The following is a 13,914-nucleotide window of genomic DNA, read 5'->3' as shown; positions in this document are numbered from 1 at the left end:
AATAAAAGGATTGTGCCTGTGGGTAGTAATCACACCTTTTGTGTTACCATGGTGTGGATACGTTGGTGGTTTAAATGGCACTGTAGTGGTTAGCAGTTGCAGAACAAACTATGAACCTGAGGATAACGTGTGCACATCATTTCATCAAGAAAGATCTATATGAAGATCAGTTGATATGCTGCACACAATCATTTACATTTTGCCTTTTATTCTACTCCTTTCAACAACACTGGAATATATCAACACAAGATCAGTCCCTATAACTGTGATCACCTACAGATGAACCCCAGATTTATACATTTCTCTTTATGACTTACAGTTAGTTTGCCAGGAAGATATAAATGTCATGCAATTCATCTCTGGAATTTGCCACTTAAAAACCCTTTAAAAAAAGTTTAGTTTTGGTTTCTGAACTCTGTTAGTAATGACTGATGACTGGTGAGGTGCAATTAGCTGCCACATTAACTTGCTGTTGATGTTGAGGTTGCAAGAGTGAAAGAAATCCAACGAGTCAAACAACCAAGTATTTATATCCATCGCGACTTGATTTAGTTTGGTAGTTTATGGCAACTAAATGCAAAGATCCCTGTCTTCTTTAACGGACATTTATACAAAGGAAATGGTGTTAAAGTTCTACTTCTGTCGTGTTTTACAGACAACGGGCCCAGACTTATTAGTTTTGTTTAAAAAAAACTGAGCAGCCTTTTAACATTGACACCAAAGATCAGCCAACTTCAGATTGAATTGCAAAAGCACATAGTTTGTCCATGCATATTAATTGTAATGAACAGGAACAAGACTGGATCCCTGCCATGTCTTCACATTATAATTCCGTTTAATAAGAAACATAATGCTGAGGGCTTTACTCTGGGCAATGTAGCCCTTAGGGAGTCTGAGGTGCCAAGAGGGATTTAAACTATATTTAAATCAACTTCAAGTAAACAGTATTTGCGCTTTCTTGTCTAGGATCTTACCCTAACAAAAGCATAATAATGCAGCATGGCCTACCAAGCAGTGAGACAGCCGGGTTTTTTCAACTTCTATAGTCTTATGTGATAGAACAACACAATATATATTATAGAAACATTTTAGAAATGTATGACACGTAATTGCAGATCCTAGAAGTAACACATATGTTAACTTAGAACACTTTTGAACCAAGCCTGTCATAGATAACATCAGTTTTTCACTGCGATCAAGCCTACGGAAATTTACTCCGGTGCGCGTATCCTATCCTATGCATTACCCGTTACGGATATTTTACGGTAGTAGCACATTATAACTGAGTGAAACTTTCTCAAATGTGAAACTTAAGGATACATTTATGAAGACATACCTGATCATAAAATTGAACTTTCCATTTCCGCTTGGTGACTCATTTCAATTGGTGTTGCGATAAGGCCATCAGAGAAAGTCACTCCAAAAATAACATTCTGATGTATGATTTCCAAATAATAGACTATTGGCATCTCATACATGAGCTATCGTCCAGGGTAGTAGCAGGCCACCCTAACGACCCACTCGGACAATATCAGGACATTCTGACGTAGGCTACGGTTTCAAAAAAAAAAAAGAGACCCGAGCGCACTTACGGTAAAGTCCTCTACCGATAGGTCAGGTGAACCCTTACAATTAAAGATGGCGACGACAACGTTCCAATGAAAATAGCCTCGACTAACACTCTGCTCCTCAGTTCATAGGCTCCAAACTGGTATTATAACACAACTAACTGGTTTGAAGGGTCAACAGTATAAGAACAACATGTCCAGTTTGGCCTTTTCCAGACTTGTAAGTATATATCTCACGTTGACTTAATTACAACAACATTTTCAATAAGTAAACAAATGTTTTGTCCTAGCTGTTAGCATTGTGAAGTGTATGCTAGGTTTTTTTTAGGAGTTAACCTAAACACACGACACGTTCATTCAGTGAAGTCTATATTTGGAAGAAGCTAAGAGGGATACACAGTATATTCAATGCAACAGTTTAATATTAGTTAGTTAGTAATTAGTTTGGGGGTACCTGTATGATATAACTGTGAGCACAATGGTGTTTCTACCATAGACTGTACTGTATACAACGGTTTCCACCTGCCCAGACTAACATCAACAACCTGTGCCTTTTAGTTTCTAATGCTTTTGACGGGTACATTGATTTGCCTTGTAACCTAGAAAAATGAATTAGATCATTTAAGGACACAATGTAGTATTTCTAAGTCAGAAAACATGGCTCTCTTTGTATCACATCATTTTTTTTCAGTTAGTCAAATTGCTCGACAATAAATTATTTTATTTTTTATTGCCGTAGTATTATCAGCTCCATTTGATCAAATCATTTTTGTTACTTACACCACTCAGATTTAACTACATACTACTCATAAACTTGATAAGACATGTTTGATAGTCTTGGGCTTAAACACAACCGTTATATATTTCTAAAACACTTACTTAGTAGTCAGCTGCTCTCGGCTGTACTGGCACTGACTGCAGAGTTTCCCTGGGTTTGTCTCTGAGCCAGCAGCAATTTTGCCATCAGAAAGCAGCTGTAGCCCGGGGGTGTTGCTGACTCACAAATAAACTGAAAGAAACAACAGATGTCAACTGGAAGAAGAGAGCTACAGTCTGTGTTACCTAAAGCTATAGCTTTGCTGTTGGTCTCTGGACCCGGGGCTTTATATTTTCCACAAGCCTTCAGTCTCCCTGAGGCTGCAGAGCACTGAGGGGTTAGCCTCTTTATGAAGACGCAGCTTCTATGTCCTTTTCTGTTGGGGAAAGCAAGCGACATCGTGATTTTGAACCATTATATGGGGTTATGCAGGAAGAGAGGAGAGCTTTTCTGACGTTTTTAACAACCTGGGTTTCAGGTTTGTAAAATAAGAAAACAATTTACACTTAAATATTTAGTTGTTTTAAGCTTTTAATGTTGTATATATTGAACACAATGTCATCCCCAAACTTATTAGAATATTAAAAGATTGGTAACAGATGTGCAAAGCTGACTTCTTCTGCCCACACAGGAAACCCAAAGTGTCTCATCACACTTCACTGTTTCCATTTGGAGGGAGGTTGTAGGCATGTGAAACCATGTGATGTCGTTATATTTGTTCAATGGGTTTGTCTTTTTAAAATTTAAAAAGATTTGCATTGAAATGTGTTTTCAATGATGAAAAAGCAAATGTTTGTGCAGCTTGGATTGGTTGGATCGTTTGTGTCTTCTAAGTCAGCTGTAATCTTCTCACCACACAATTCCACATCTCCTCAACTTTGTCATTAGAGTGCACGCAGAGAAAAGCCAAAGTAGCTTAAGAGATCTATTTTTGTGACACATGGTTCAAACTTATACCTGGATGGAATCTATTTAAACACCAACTTACATTTTTCGGCCATAATGTTCTTAATGTGGCTGTGGTGTGGGGAGGTTCCCACACCTGGTGACCTTTGTAACAGTGCATCTTTGAAGTATTATGCACTATTAATTCACAAAAATACAGCTCTTAAAGTACAGTGTCAGCAAGAAAATGGGACAGTAAATAAAGAGAAATTAAGAATTTTGTTTATCAGTCAGTGGACACTCCTTTTGTGTTTTTGGTTAGGGATCTTCAGATGGTATTTATTTTACTTTTCGATACATGGACATTAAGAACAGAAAAATGTATACACAAAAAACTAATGCCAAACAACTGAAGATTATCTAGTTTTAAAGTGATCTTGTATTTTCTCATCTCTGGTGGAAGTTCCATATGCACAGTACAGATGAGGGCAGTGAGTCTAGAATATTAGCTGATAAATTATAAGATAACCTGATGTTGTGTTACCGCATTGGACTCATACTCCGACAATACCAGACCCATCATCGTAGGCTGTAACAGGGGAATACAGGTATCGATATCGGAACAACTCTAGGAATGTATAGTCAGTCGGATATGTATTGTCTTGCTGGAGAGTAGTTTCTATCCACTCAGGAGGTGATTTTGCCTGGTGGAACAGGCCAGGACTGGGACAACACCCCAGGGACCTGCTGCTCCTCATCCTCATCTGAAGCAGCTTTCTTAGGAATAGGCCTCAGGAGGGGAGCTCTGGGATGGGATGAGGGCAGGAGATTTTGAGGGAGGACAAGGGGAGATAGGAGGCTAGAGCCCATAGTACCAGAAGCGTTCAAATATGAATAACCTCTCATGGCATGGAGGGCATAAGCAGGGATTAAGACAGGGTGAGTAGGTTGGTGTCTGGGCATCACAGGGTCTCTGCCACCCCAGTAGTAGTCCCTCTGCAGGGCCTGGTGGTGTGTGATGGGCTGGGTGCTGCCGTGGTATGGCAGTTGGGAGCTCTGGTGAGCAGTGTAGGCTGCAGAGGGGACGAGGCCAAAACGCAGTTTGACGGCCATTAATTCAGCACTTAGTCTGGTGTTTTCTTCTTTCAGGGCCACGAGATGAGACTCCAGCACATAGTCATTCATCCTTCTCTTCTCCCGGGACCGCTTGGCTGCCTCGTTGTTCTTCTTTCGTTTCTCCCAGTAGAGGTCATCCTTCCTCTCCTCAGGTATGAACTCTCTTTTGCGACGAGGTCCCTTATGAACCAATTCCTCTGTCACTTGTAAAATATTACCATCTCGGCCTCCATTAATGAGTGAAGACAGGGTGTCCATGCTAGATGCAAAAGGGAGTAACAACCAACCTGAAATCAAAAGGAGAGTTGTGAGTCTTCTGTGGGAGGTTGAGTAATACAGGTACTTCCTCCTTGTATAATAGTATCTGATTTGCATTTACCTCTTCTTATCTTGATTGCCTTCGATGAACGCACCGTGGTATTTCTGAATGTGGTGATGACCGAAGTCTGAGAGACTGCAAACAATCTTTTGACACGTGATATCCACAGCTGTCTTTAAAAGGGGGGGGGGGGAAATGGTCACAATGAACAATCAGTCATGTTGAAAAGTTTATTCCTTATGACAGCAACATTTCAACTAATGCATCTGTTGGTTTTGAATGTAAAAATCTAATTGGAGGGCGCTAAGGTAGAATAATTTGAAACGGGGTGTTTCTCGGCCCACACATGTTCCGTCTCAGACTGAAAACCCACTTGCGCCTTGTCCAATAATTTGTTTTATCTTTTCTGTGCCAGTATGTCAAAAGGACTCAAGCAATTACAGCAGGCTCCAATGGGTAATAAGTTACTATAGGTTGTGCACATGTGTCTGTCTCTCTGAAAAGCTGCAGAGGCTACAACAGCCCACTCGGTAGCACCTACTCTGTCTAGCGCCTAAAACATTCATAACCCACCCTTCCTGACCTCATCTTCTACCTGTCTAGACCACACAAAAGAATGTGAAGGGAAACAAGCAGACTGAGAAAAATGTGTTTGATGATCAAAATGTTCATAAATTTGCAGTTGTTTCTGCTGCAACATTCATACATTCATAGTTCAATATTTCAAACAGAAGCTAATGTACTAACCTGCACCACAGGTTGTTGAGAGCTCACTTTATACAGGTTAAGCTAATCCCAAAATGTACTTGCATGCGGAAACCTTGTCCTTTGTTAATAGTATACAGCATTTTGGGATATTTCAGATAGCATTTTGAGTATTGTACCTAGCATATGCTTTGGTTGAGTGAAGTAATCGAGCTTGTCTTATTGAAATTATACAGGTTGTCATCATCAAAACTTTTCTTTAGTTGAGTTTGAGTCTAACAATCTTGGTGTTTCTCACTTTACCCGCCCCTCATCTTCCGGTTTGATGGACTTGTCCACCCAGTCACCACTTCCCCCTACTCCATCTCTTTTATCTACTTGCCTCTCTTTACTCTTCTAAACTGTGTGGGGGGGAAGCAGTTGGTAAAGGTTTGTCCACACTGTGACATAAGGCAGAACATAAAAATCTAACTGTATGAGAGGAGTGTTTGAAGCTTCTAATATAATGTGTTGTATTTGCATGGGTTTGTGGCTGGTTTCATGGGAAGCTGTGCAAGAAAGATGAGCATTGTGTTGAAAACCACAGACAGCTCCCTCTGTGCGTGCAACAAGCAGAAACACACACTGACCCCCCCCACACACACGCTTTCACACGTGCAATTTACCTCAATGATCTTCCTCTCACACCTTATTTTAATTCTAACAACGGATAAAGTTCATTTCTAATCAGACATCATGCTGCACTCTATTGCAGCTACATGTGTCACCTCATAAATGAACTGTGAAATAAACTGTCACTCATGATTTCATACGAGGAACTGAATCATAATAAACATTATCATGCAGTGTCCTTTTTTCTAAGTAAGTTCTCATTTTGAGTTACGTGATTCACACTCAGAGATCCTTCTCAGCATATTCACAGGCCTTCGAGTGAAATGTTGAAGTGCCAGTCAGGCTGCTAAAAGCATCAATACTAAACTTTCAAAGAGGCCATGCAGCCCCTGTGCGGTGGTTAGAACTCGCATCAGGTTAAAAATATTCAAGCCTGTGCCCAGCGAGAGCGAAGACCCGAAGCACGAATGTGTTTGTCTGTGTGACAACATGTACACCTGCATATGACTGACACAAAGACTAAGCGTTGTATGATGTGCTAGCAACCCCGAAAAAGCAACAGCAGGAAGAGAGAAAACAATAATCACACAGGGAGACGGAGAGAGAAAGAAAAAAAGAGTGGGTTCCTGAGTGAAATCTCTCTTGAGGCTCACCCTTCTTTCTTCTCTACTCGACATGTGCACCTGTTACTTATTGGCTAATTATAGCCCGCCTGCTTTTTAGTAAGGAACTCTCAAACTTCTTCTTTTTGAGTCTATCCGTTTTCTCATACCTAACCATCTGCTGTTGTGCAGCCTGGCAGCTACTGTTAAAACAACTACCTAGAGGAGGAGAAATTGGCCATTTTGTGGCTTTCCATCTTCTATGTTTGAGTCTCCTGTTAACTGCCATTGAGGAAGTGACAGTACATTGGATGCTCTCTTGAGGGAATAAAGTATTTTCTCATAATTATTGACTTGAATTTTCAGTTAAACGGATCAATTCCTTGACGGGAATCGCTAATAATTCACAACACCAACTTTGTGCTGCGCTCTTTATATATTGTAAATGGAAGGCACCATTAAAAAGTATAACATTTACTTTGTAAACTGATGATCAATGTATTTACGGCATCATAAAAAGAGGAAATAAGGGTTTGTATAGAGACAATGTGACCCTAAACCATCATCACTGGGGGTTATTTTTGTCTTCCAAATCCAGTTTGTAACCATCATATAATACATATTTTGTATTTTATTGAATTCAAGATTCCGCTTTTACCCAATAGTCCTATTTTTTTAATCAACATACTGTACTGTAGTAGGCTGATTTACACTTTAAAATCATCAGTCGAGATGTATATACAGCTCTAGATACTAACTTGTCTGTAAAAAGGGTTTGGGGATTTCAACTAGACTGAACTTTCATATGGTGAAACTCATTTGGTAGCTTTTATTCAGTGAAGAACAAAAGCAGATGTATCTCTCAGTCTGAAAAATTGCGGCTGCCGCAGCTAAACTAATTATGAGAAAATTAAATGTTGTTTCTCATGCGGTGTTTGTAGCCGACCATAATGTGAGACTTCGAACTGTGTGTTATGCAACCAGGACCAAAATATCCTGTAAGAAAAGTTTGTCACTGGTGTGGTGCAGCATAAGCACAGATATTAACAACTAAAAGCGTAAACTGGTCAATGAATTATGATGTTGTGTTGGACCTTGATGTTTGGAAAGGTATATTTTATAACATCACATTGCATTATTGTCAAAAACAGACCATTTGGATGAACATGCTTTCAGCTTTCTGAAGGATGTATCACAGAAGAGTTTAACTATGATATCATTTGACTTTTTATTCAGTCTAAAGACAAAGTTATGAAATATTAGTAATACACTTTAAATGACAAACTCTTGTGTTAGGATCTTCTTCTGGTATCCTCAAAATGAACATTGATTTCTCTTAAATTAACATAATCTCAGATACACTTTCATGTGTAAATAAATGGTAATGGCTGGTTTGATAATTGAGTTACTGTTAAGGTAATTTTCCCTCATTCAGTGCTTAATGTCTCATTATTTCCTGCTTTTCCCTGTTTTATATCATATTAAACTAAATATATTTGGGTTTTAGGTTAATAAAACAAGACATTTAAGATTTTGTTCAACCTTGAGGAACTAGGATGTGCTTTTTTGACAATTTGTTTTTGACTTTTTATAGACCGAACATTCATCAAGAGTATAATCAATTGATAAACAACAGTTAGTTGCAGCTGTACTAATCAACCCTCCCCTCTTACAAGATAACATTTTGGCCTTCGTTATCCTGTTGACTTATCTAAATTATTATGGCTTAACATATTTGTAACGTTTAGTTACTTATGTTATAAAAACATCATCAATATTTTCCCTCCTTGTAATTAGTTTGATATTTACAAGGTAGTAACACTTCCTCTTCCTCAAACAATTATTGACAGATAATAAAGATCATAAACATTTTCTGCTAACGTATTCTTTAATTGATTTTCCTACAAAATTAAAAAATGGAATCTGAGACGCCTCACTTATATGTTTAACGGTTATAAAAGATTTCATATTTTTTTGTCTCCTCTCTTGAATACATTACCAGGGTCCAACTCACTTTAGATTTGAAAATAAACTCAAGGCCTTACCTTTTAGCTGCTTTGTGAAAAAAGCCCTCCGTCGCAGAGTTGCCAACGACCTAATGCAGAGTTATCTCGCGCTCACCCGGTGCTAATACACAACTTAACGCTTTGAACGGTCCTTTGAGGCTGCGTCATGAGATGGATGCACATATACAGGGGGGCTCGTCAACGTGTGTCGCTTTTTCGGTCCTACCCTCTCTTCTTCTTAGCTTTCTCTGAGTCTTTGTGTTGTTTTCCTGTCTTTAACTCTGATTGTCCACCTCTGCTGTCACATGAAAAGTGTATGACTGGCCCCCTTGATCTTTATAGAGTTGTGGTGTTGGTGGCGTGCCCACACAGGGTTCTTACCTTTGCTGATACTGTCAGATTCACATTGACATATGTCATGTATGGTTTTATTGAGTTACATAAGTTACATAAATTTGTTTTCTTTGAATTCAGTAGTTGGATTACAGTGTGTTGTAGTATTCAATAACATATTCCATAGTACAAGTAGTAGTGGTAGTACATGTGCATCTGATCTGAGGGGAATTTCTTGTTGTGTGTTTTAATTTGTGATGTGTGCCATTTTGTAGCTTCACCTGCTGTATGAAAAGTGCTATATAAATAAAGCTTTATTATAACTTGAAGCAGTGATAGTATAAGTAGCAGCAGTGTTACTACAAGCCTCAACACCCCAGGAAAAGATCACTGAAGTCTTTTTCTTTTTTTACAGTAAAGCATAACTGAGATAGGCGACTGGTGTTTGTTGTGATAAGTTCTGCGCGTGTTAAATAAATCTTAGACGCCTCAGATTATCAAAAAGAGAAGTGTTTGTCTCTTATCAGTGTAGAGATTACTTTCGAAACACCCCTCACTGATCTGAATACAATACACAAAATACAAATTCACTTTGCAATTGTAATAGAATACTTTTGTTCTTACCGTACATTTTACTTCAACCTCCATTTCTACTTATAGACACTGTAACATGAAGACAAGTTAGATTTTAGCTTCCTATTGTGATGCACTTAAACTGTTAAATGTATTAAAAAAAACGCACCAGGGGTTAATGCAAAAATACTGTATTGTTGTTATACGGCACAGAGGTCGCAGTCTGATCTGTATGACGACAAAGACATAAAAAGATGACTACCTTTCTAGCAGGGTGATTTGAAAATAGATCCTAATAATTCACCAGATAAAATAAAAAATATATTTTAATCTCATCTGTTTCTGCTTTTCATAAAATGCAAATCTTTAATTAAAAAAAGGTATACATAAAAAGATATACTCATACATACAGGAGGGGCAGAAATGTCATCTTATTTCTTTAAAAAAACATAAAAACAATCCTTGTTTGTAAACACTGTTGTAGCGCCATCTGCTGGTAGCTTCAGGAACATTTCCTGACAGAATATGACGCGATGACATGAAAACCTGGAGAAATGAATTCCCCTTAAAACTTTTCTTTGGTTAGGAGAAACAGACACTAAATTAAAAAACTGAGGACCGAAAGACGCAAAACTTTGAGTGCTTTTACTCTTTTTGTCCAAATTAAGATCTACTGAGCATCTAAACCTGGTTGGTAAGTAATAGTTCAGCCTTCCTCCCGTTTTATTTAACGTTGTTTTGTTTTTTTGAGTGGCATGGCCAGTGAGAATACCTTTCAAGGACGAATACAACTTTTAGTGTTGCCTTCATGTATTCCAGTGTTGCTGAGTGCACCTATAAGGATACAGGCCTTTAAACAAAATGCAGGAATAAAATATATGCTTTTTTGTTGGACCTTCAGATTATTATTAATTAATTAATAATTATTATTAATTAATAATTGACTTTGAAATTAATTTAACCTTTTGTTAAAGGACCTACTGATCCTAAAGTATCATTAGTTACGCCTATTATTCTATTCCTAATTCCTCACGAAACATATCACAGAGTTGTTTTTTATTGGAACTTGCAGACTGCTTAAAAAGGGATTGTAAGCATTCTAACATTTTCTTATTGATATCTAAAAACATAAAGGTAAAGAAAAGGAGAAGCAGATGCAATGGAGGGCAGGGTCTCATGATGCTGGAGGTTTGCAGATAAACGGTTTGATTTCCCACTGAAACTAAGTTTGCTGGGAAATCACGCAGTGGGGATGAAGGGGAACACCAAGCCAACAACAACCTAGTTTCGCTGTCTCTGTCAGCATTATTTCCACCGCAGATATAAACTGTAAAAAAATCACATCAATAAATCTTAACCCCCAATCAACCCCGACATGTCTTGCTACAAGAAAAGTAATTATTTATTTATTTATTTTAGAGTAGCATTAAAAAGCGAAAACTTAGAATTGTTCTGGGTTTCTGACAAGGCTATTTCATGCTTACAATAAAACAGTCCGAAAAAAGGCAACGTACTTGAAACCTGCAGTAAATTCGCATTAGACATGGATTTAATACTCTATAGTACATTTTGATAAATATGCACACGACCTGTTGCATTGTGGTTCAAATTACCAGATGGTAAAACATGTTTTGCATTGGCCCTCTCACACGGTATTAAGTGCAGTGACACAAGCGTCAATCAGGGCTGAGGTGCATCCCGTGTGCTGAAACCTCGGCCGGTGCACTGCTGAAGCGGCTCTTGAATCCTCCTGGCTGGATATCTGCCTCCACACCGAGACCCTGGCCTTGTCTCTCCTGGGAGTAGAGAGGCATACTGCGGTAGAAGGCCGGTGGGGTCAGGTATGGAGATGGCCACGGGAGAAGGAAATTATTGGACACTGTTGGGGGATTCATGTGGGGCAGCAGCCAGGTTCCAGATGACAGGATGGAGGCATGGTGGTCAGGTGTGGGCGGAAAGGCTCGGATGGAAGACGCATCGGTGGAGCTATGGATGTCGTAGCTGGAGGAAACCTGTCGCTGAGTATCAATCTCTGCCTCTGGAGAGAGCACACGGGTCCCGGAGAGGGGGGAGGTGCCTTGTGAAAAAAGGGAACTTTGTGCATTGAAACCATCCACACCTGTTGCGCTAAAGCGAGGAATCTTGGCGTCTAATGAAAATGCATTGCTCCTGTTGTTGCCCCAGAGCCCTGGCTGGAATACGGCATGTGATAAGGGCACATTTGATGTTGCAGAAGCAGGTTTTCTCTTCTCTGCACCTAGGCTGCTGTGGTACATGCTGAGCAGCTGAGCTCGCAGCTGGGTGTTTTCGTCGCTGAGGGCCAGCAGCTGCCCCTCTATCATCAGGTCGCTTAGCCTCTTCTTCTCCCGGGACCGCCTGGCCGCCTCGTTGTTCTTTTTCCGCCTCACCCAGTAGCTTGAATCCTTCCTCTCGTTGGGGATCATCTCCCTCCTCCGGCGGATCCCGCTGCTGCTGTACGCCCGTAAATTCAGGAGGCGTCGAGCCAGCACGGAGGACCGGGTCACCGGGAAGATGTGGCCCGGGTCTGGTTCAGGTTCCATGCAGCGGCTGCTCACCATCCCGGGACCGGCAGGGCTCCCCGGTGTGGACATAGCACTACAGGAAAACGTTTTAACAACTTTGTATTTATTATTTTAATAAAGATGACTCCTCTTAATTGAAATGACACATTTTGGTTTTATTAATTTAATAAATATAAAATACTTAAAATAGGTTAAAATAGCTGCTATATGAAATGCTGCATGTCTTTCAATGAATATAGCCCCAACTCAATAACATCGACGATCTTAATTAGTAGGCTTTATGAAAACACAAATATTTAGCCTGCATTAAACTTTAACGGATATTTTCAAGATAAGTACTTGTAAGTCTACTTTAGCAAAATTATAAATGCAGGTTTTTAACATTAAAGGAAGTTTTGCATTATGTAGCCCATGATCTGAGTACTAAATCATTAGCTACTCGTCTTAACTGTAAAAATGAGATGAAGTGTCTTAGCCCAATATTTATTTTGAGACATGGTTACAATCAATCTCAAGTCATCTTAAATAGCCAAAGTAAGCCAGTAGTTTAGCAGCAATGTCTCCCACAAACCAATGCAAAGCTGTGTTACAGTTGTAAACCCGCCGCACTGACCTGAATGACAAGATGCACTTGTTAGAGGATCTGGAGGAAAGGATCAACTTTGCGAGAGCTTCTTATAATTCTGCAACACACACAGTCACGTACCGAATTTGAGGTTGCAATCTGACATTTTCTCGTTTATTAACACGTTTGTTGATGTTGAAACTGCGCTTACCTGTCAATCACACTTAACGGTGCTGAAGAGAGCAGACTTGCGCGGCGGTGCGGTGTGCGCATTTACTGAAAGCACGCAGCCAGGCTGATTGCAACTTCACTTTGGAGAGCGGAAGTCCAAGACAACCGTGTGGCCACGATCAAACCAACAGGTGATACTGAAATGAGTCACTTTGGATCAACTGCCCTACTTTTGTTTCTTGTTTAACTTAACTGCAAATCCATTCACTCATTAATCTGCACATAGTCTGCACAACGATGACGCTTTCTAACAGAGTTCACACAGTAGGTTGCATTACGTTCATGGTACATTAGATTGTTGGGCCGTTAATACATTTAGTAATTCATCATTTCAAATATACTGTTAAATAATATACAAATAAAAGGGATAGGCCTATACAAGATTTAGCCCAATTAATGTTGTTTATTTAATGAGGTAAAATACCAGTATATCTACCATGGAAACCTGTGGATCCTACTTTTCTTCAAATCAGTCATTTCAATTTTAACAGGAACATTATTTCTCCTGAATCTAAATGTCACACTGTAAATGTTGCTTATTTAATGCCTCCTCTGAAGCATTGCGTGGTCCACCCCTTTGGTTTATCCATCCGTGTAAACAAGGATTTAAAGATTTCATGTTGACCTTAAAACACACAATGACAGTCATATTATGTTTAATGTTACATGTACTAATGTTAAAGAGAGTTCATCCCCAAAATCCATAAAATCCATATAACTCCTAGTGCTACCTATAAATCTAAATAATTTGTTGTTGTTTTTTTAAGATATTGCCTTCTTTCATATAAAATTAAACCACATATCTCTTTGCTTGTGGTGCTAAGGGTGCCAAAAAAAAAACACTAGGAAAAAAAATCAATAGCAATGAAATCATGACTTTTACAGACAGAGCATTATCCATCGCTATCCCTAACCTCTGGAACTCACTCCCACAACAAATCAGAGACTGAGCTGACCATCTGCACCTTCAAAACACTGACCAAAACTCACCTTTCGAGACTAAAGGTGTGATTGATGACGTGTCCTTGTGATAAATGTG

At 39.3% G+C, this 13,914-nt stretch overlaps 1 protein-coding gene across 2 annotated transcripts; it reads right to left on the bottom strand.

Annotated features, from left to right (window-relative positions):
• Positions 1-10,790: 10,790 nt before the first annotated feature.
• Positions 10,791-12,916, bottom strand: si:dkey-172o19.2 (nuclear factor interleukin-3-regulated protein). Of its 2 annotated transcripts, XM_063892359.1 has the most exons (3): positions 12,856-12,916; positions 12,693-12,762; positions 10,791-12,152 (listed from the first exon to the last, which is right to left on the bottom strand). In XM_063892359.1, the coding sequence occupies exon 3, from the start codon at positions 12,146-12,148 to the stop codon at positions 11,213-11,215; it is 936 nt and encodes a 311-aa protein (XP_063748429.1). In that variant the 5' UTR covers positions 12,149-12,152; positions 12,693-12,762; positions 12,856-12,916; the 3' UTR covers positions 10,791-11,212. The 2 variants fall into 2 exon arrangements, with proteins under 2 accessions (XP_063748429.1, XP_063748430.1); XM_063892360.1 differs by lacking the exon at positions 12,856-12,916 and having other exon boundaries at positions 12,693-12,774.
• Positions 12,917-13,914: the final 998 nt, after the last annotated feature.

Source organism: Eleginops maclovinus, chromosome 9, assembly GCF_036324505.1.
Source record: "Eleginops maclovinus isolate JMC-PN-2008 ecotype Puerto Natales chromosome 9, JC_Emac_rtc_rv5, whole genome shotgun sequence".
Taxonomy (NCBI): domain Eukaryota; kingdom Metazoa; phylum Chordata; class Actinopteri; order Perciformes; family Eleginopidae; genus Eleginops; species Eleginops maclovinus.
Note: the sequence above shows the minus strand (reverse complement) of the source record. Positions and strands in the feature narration are given on the sequence as shown.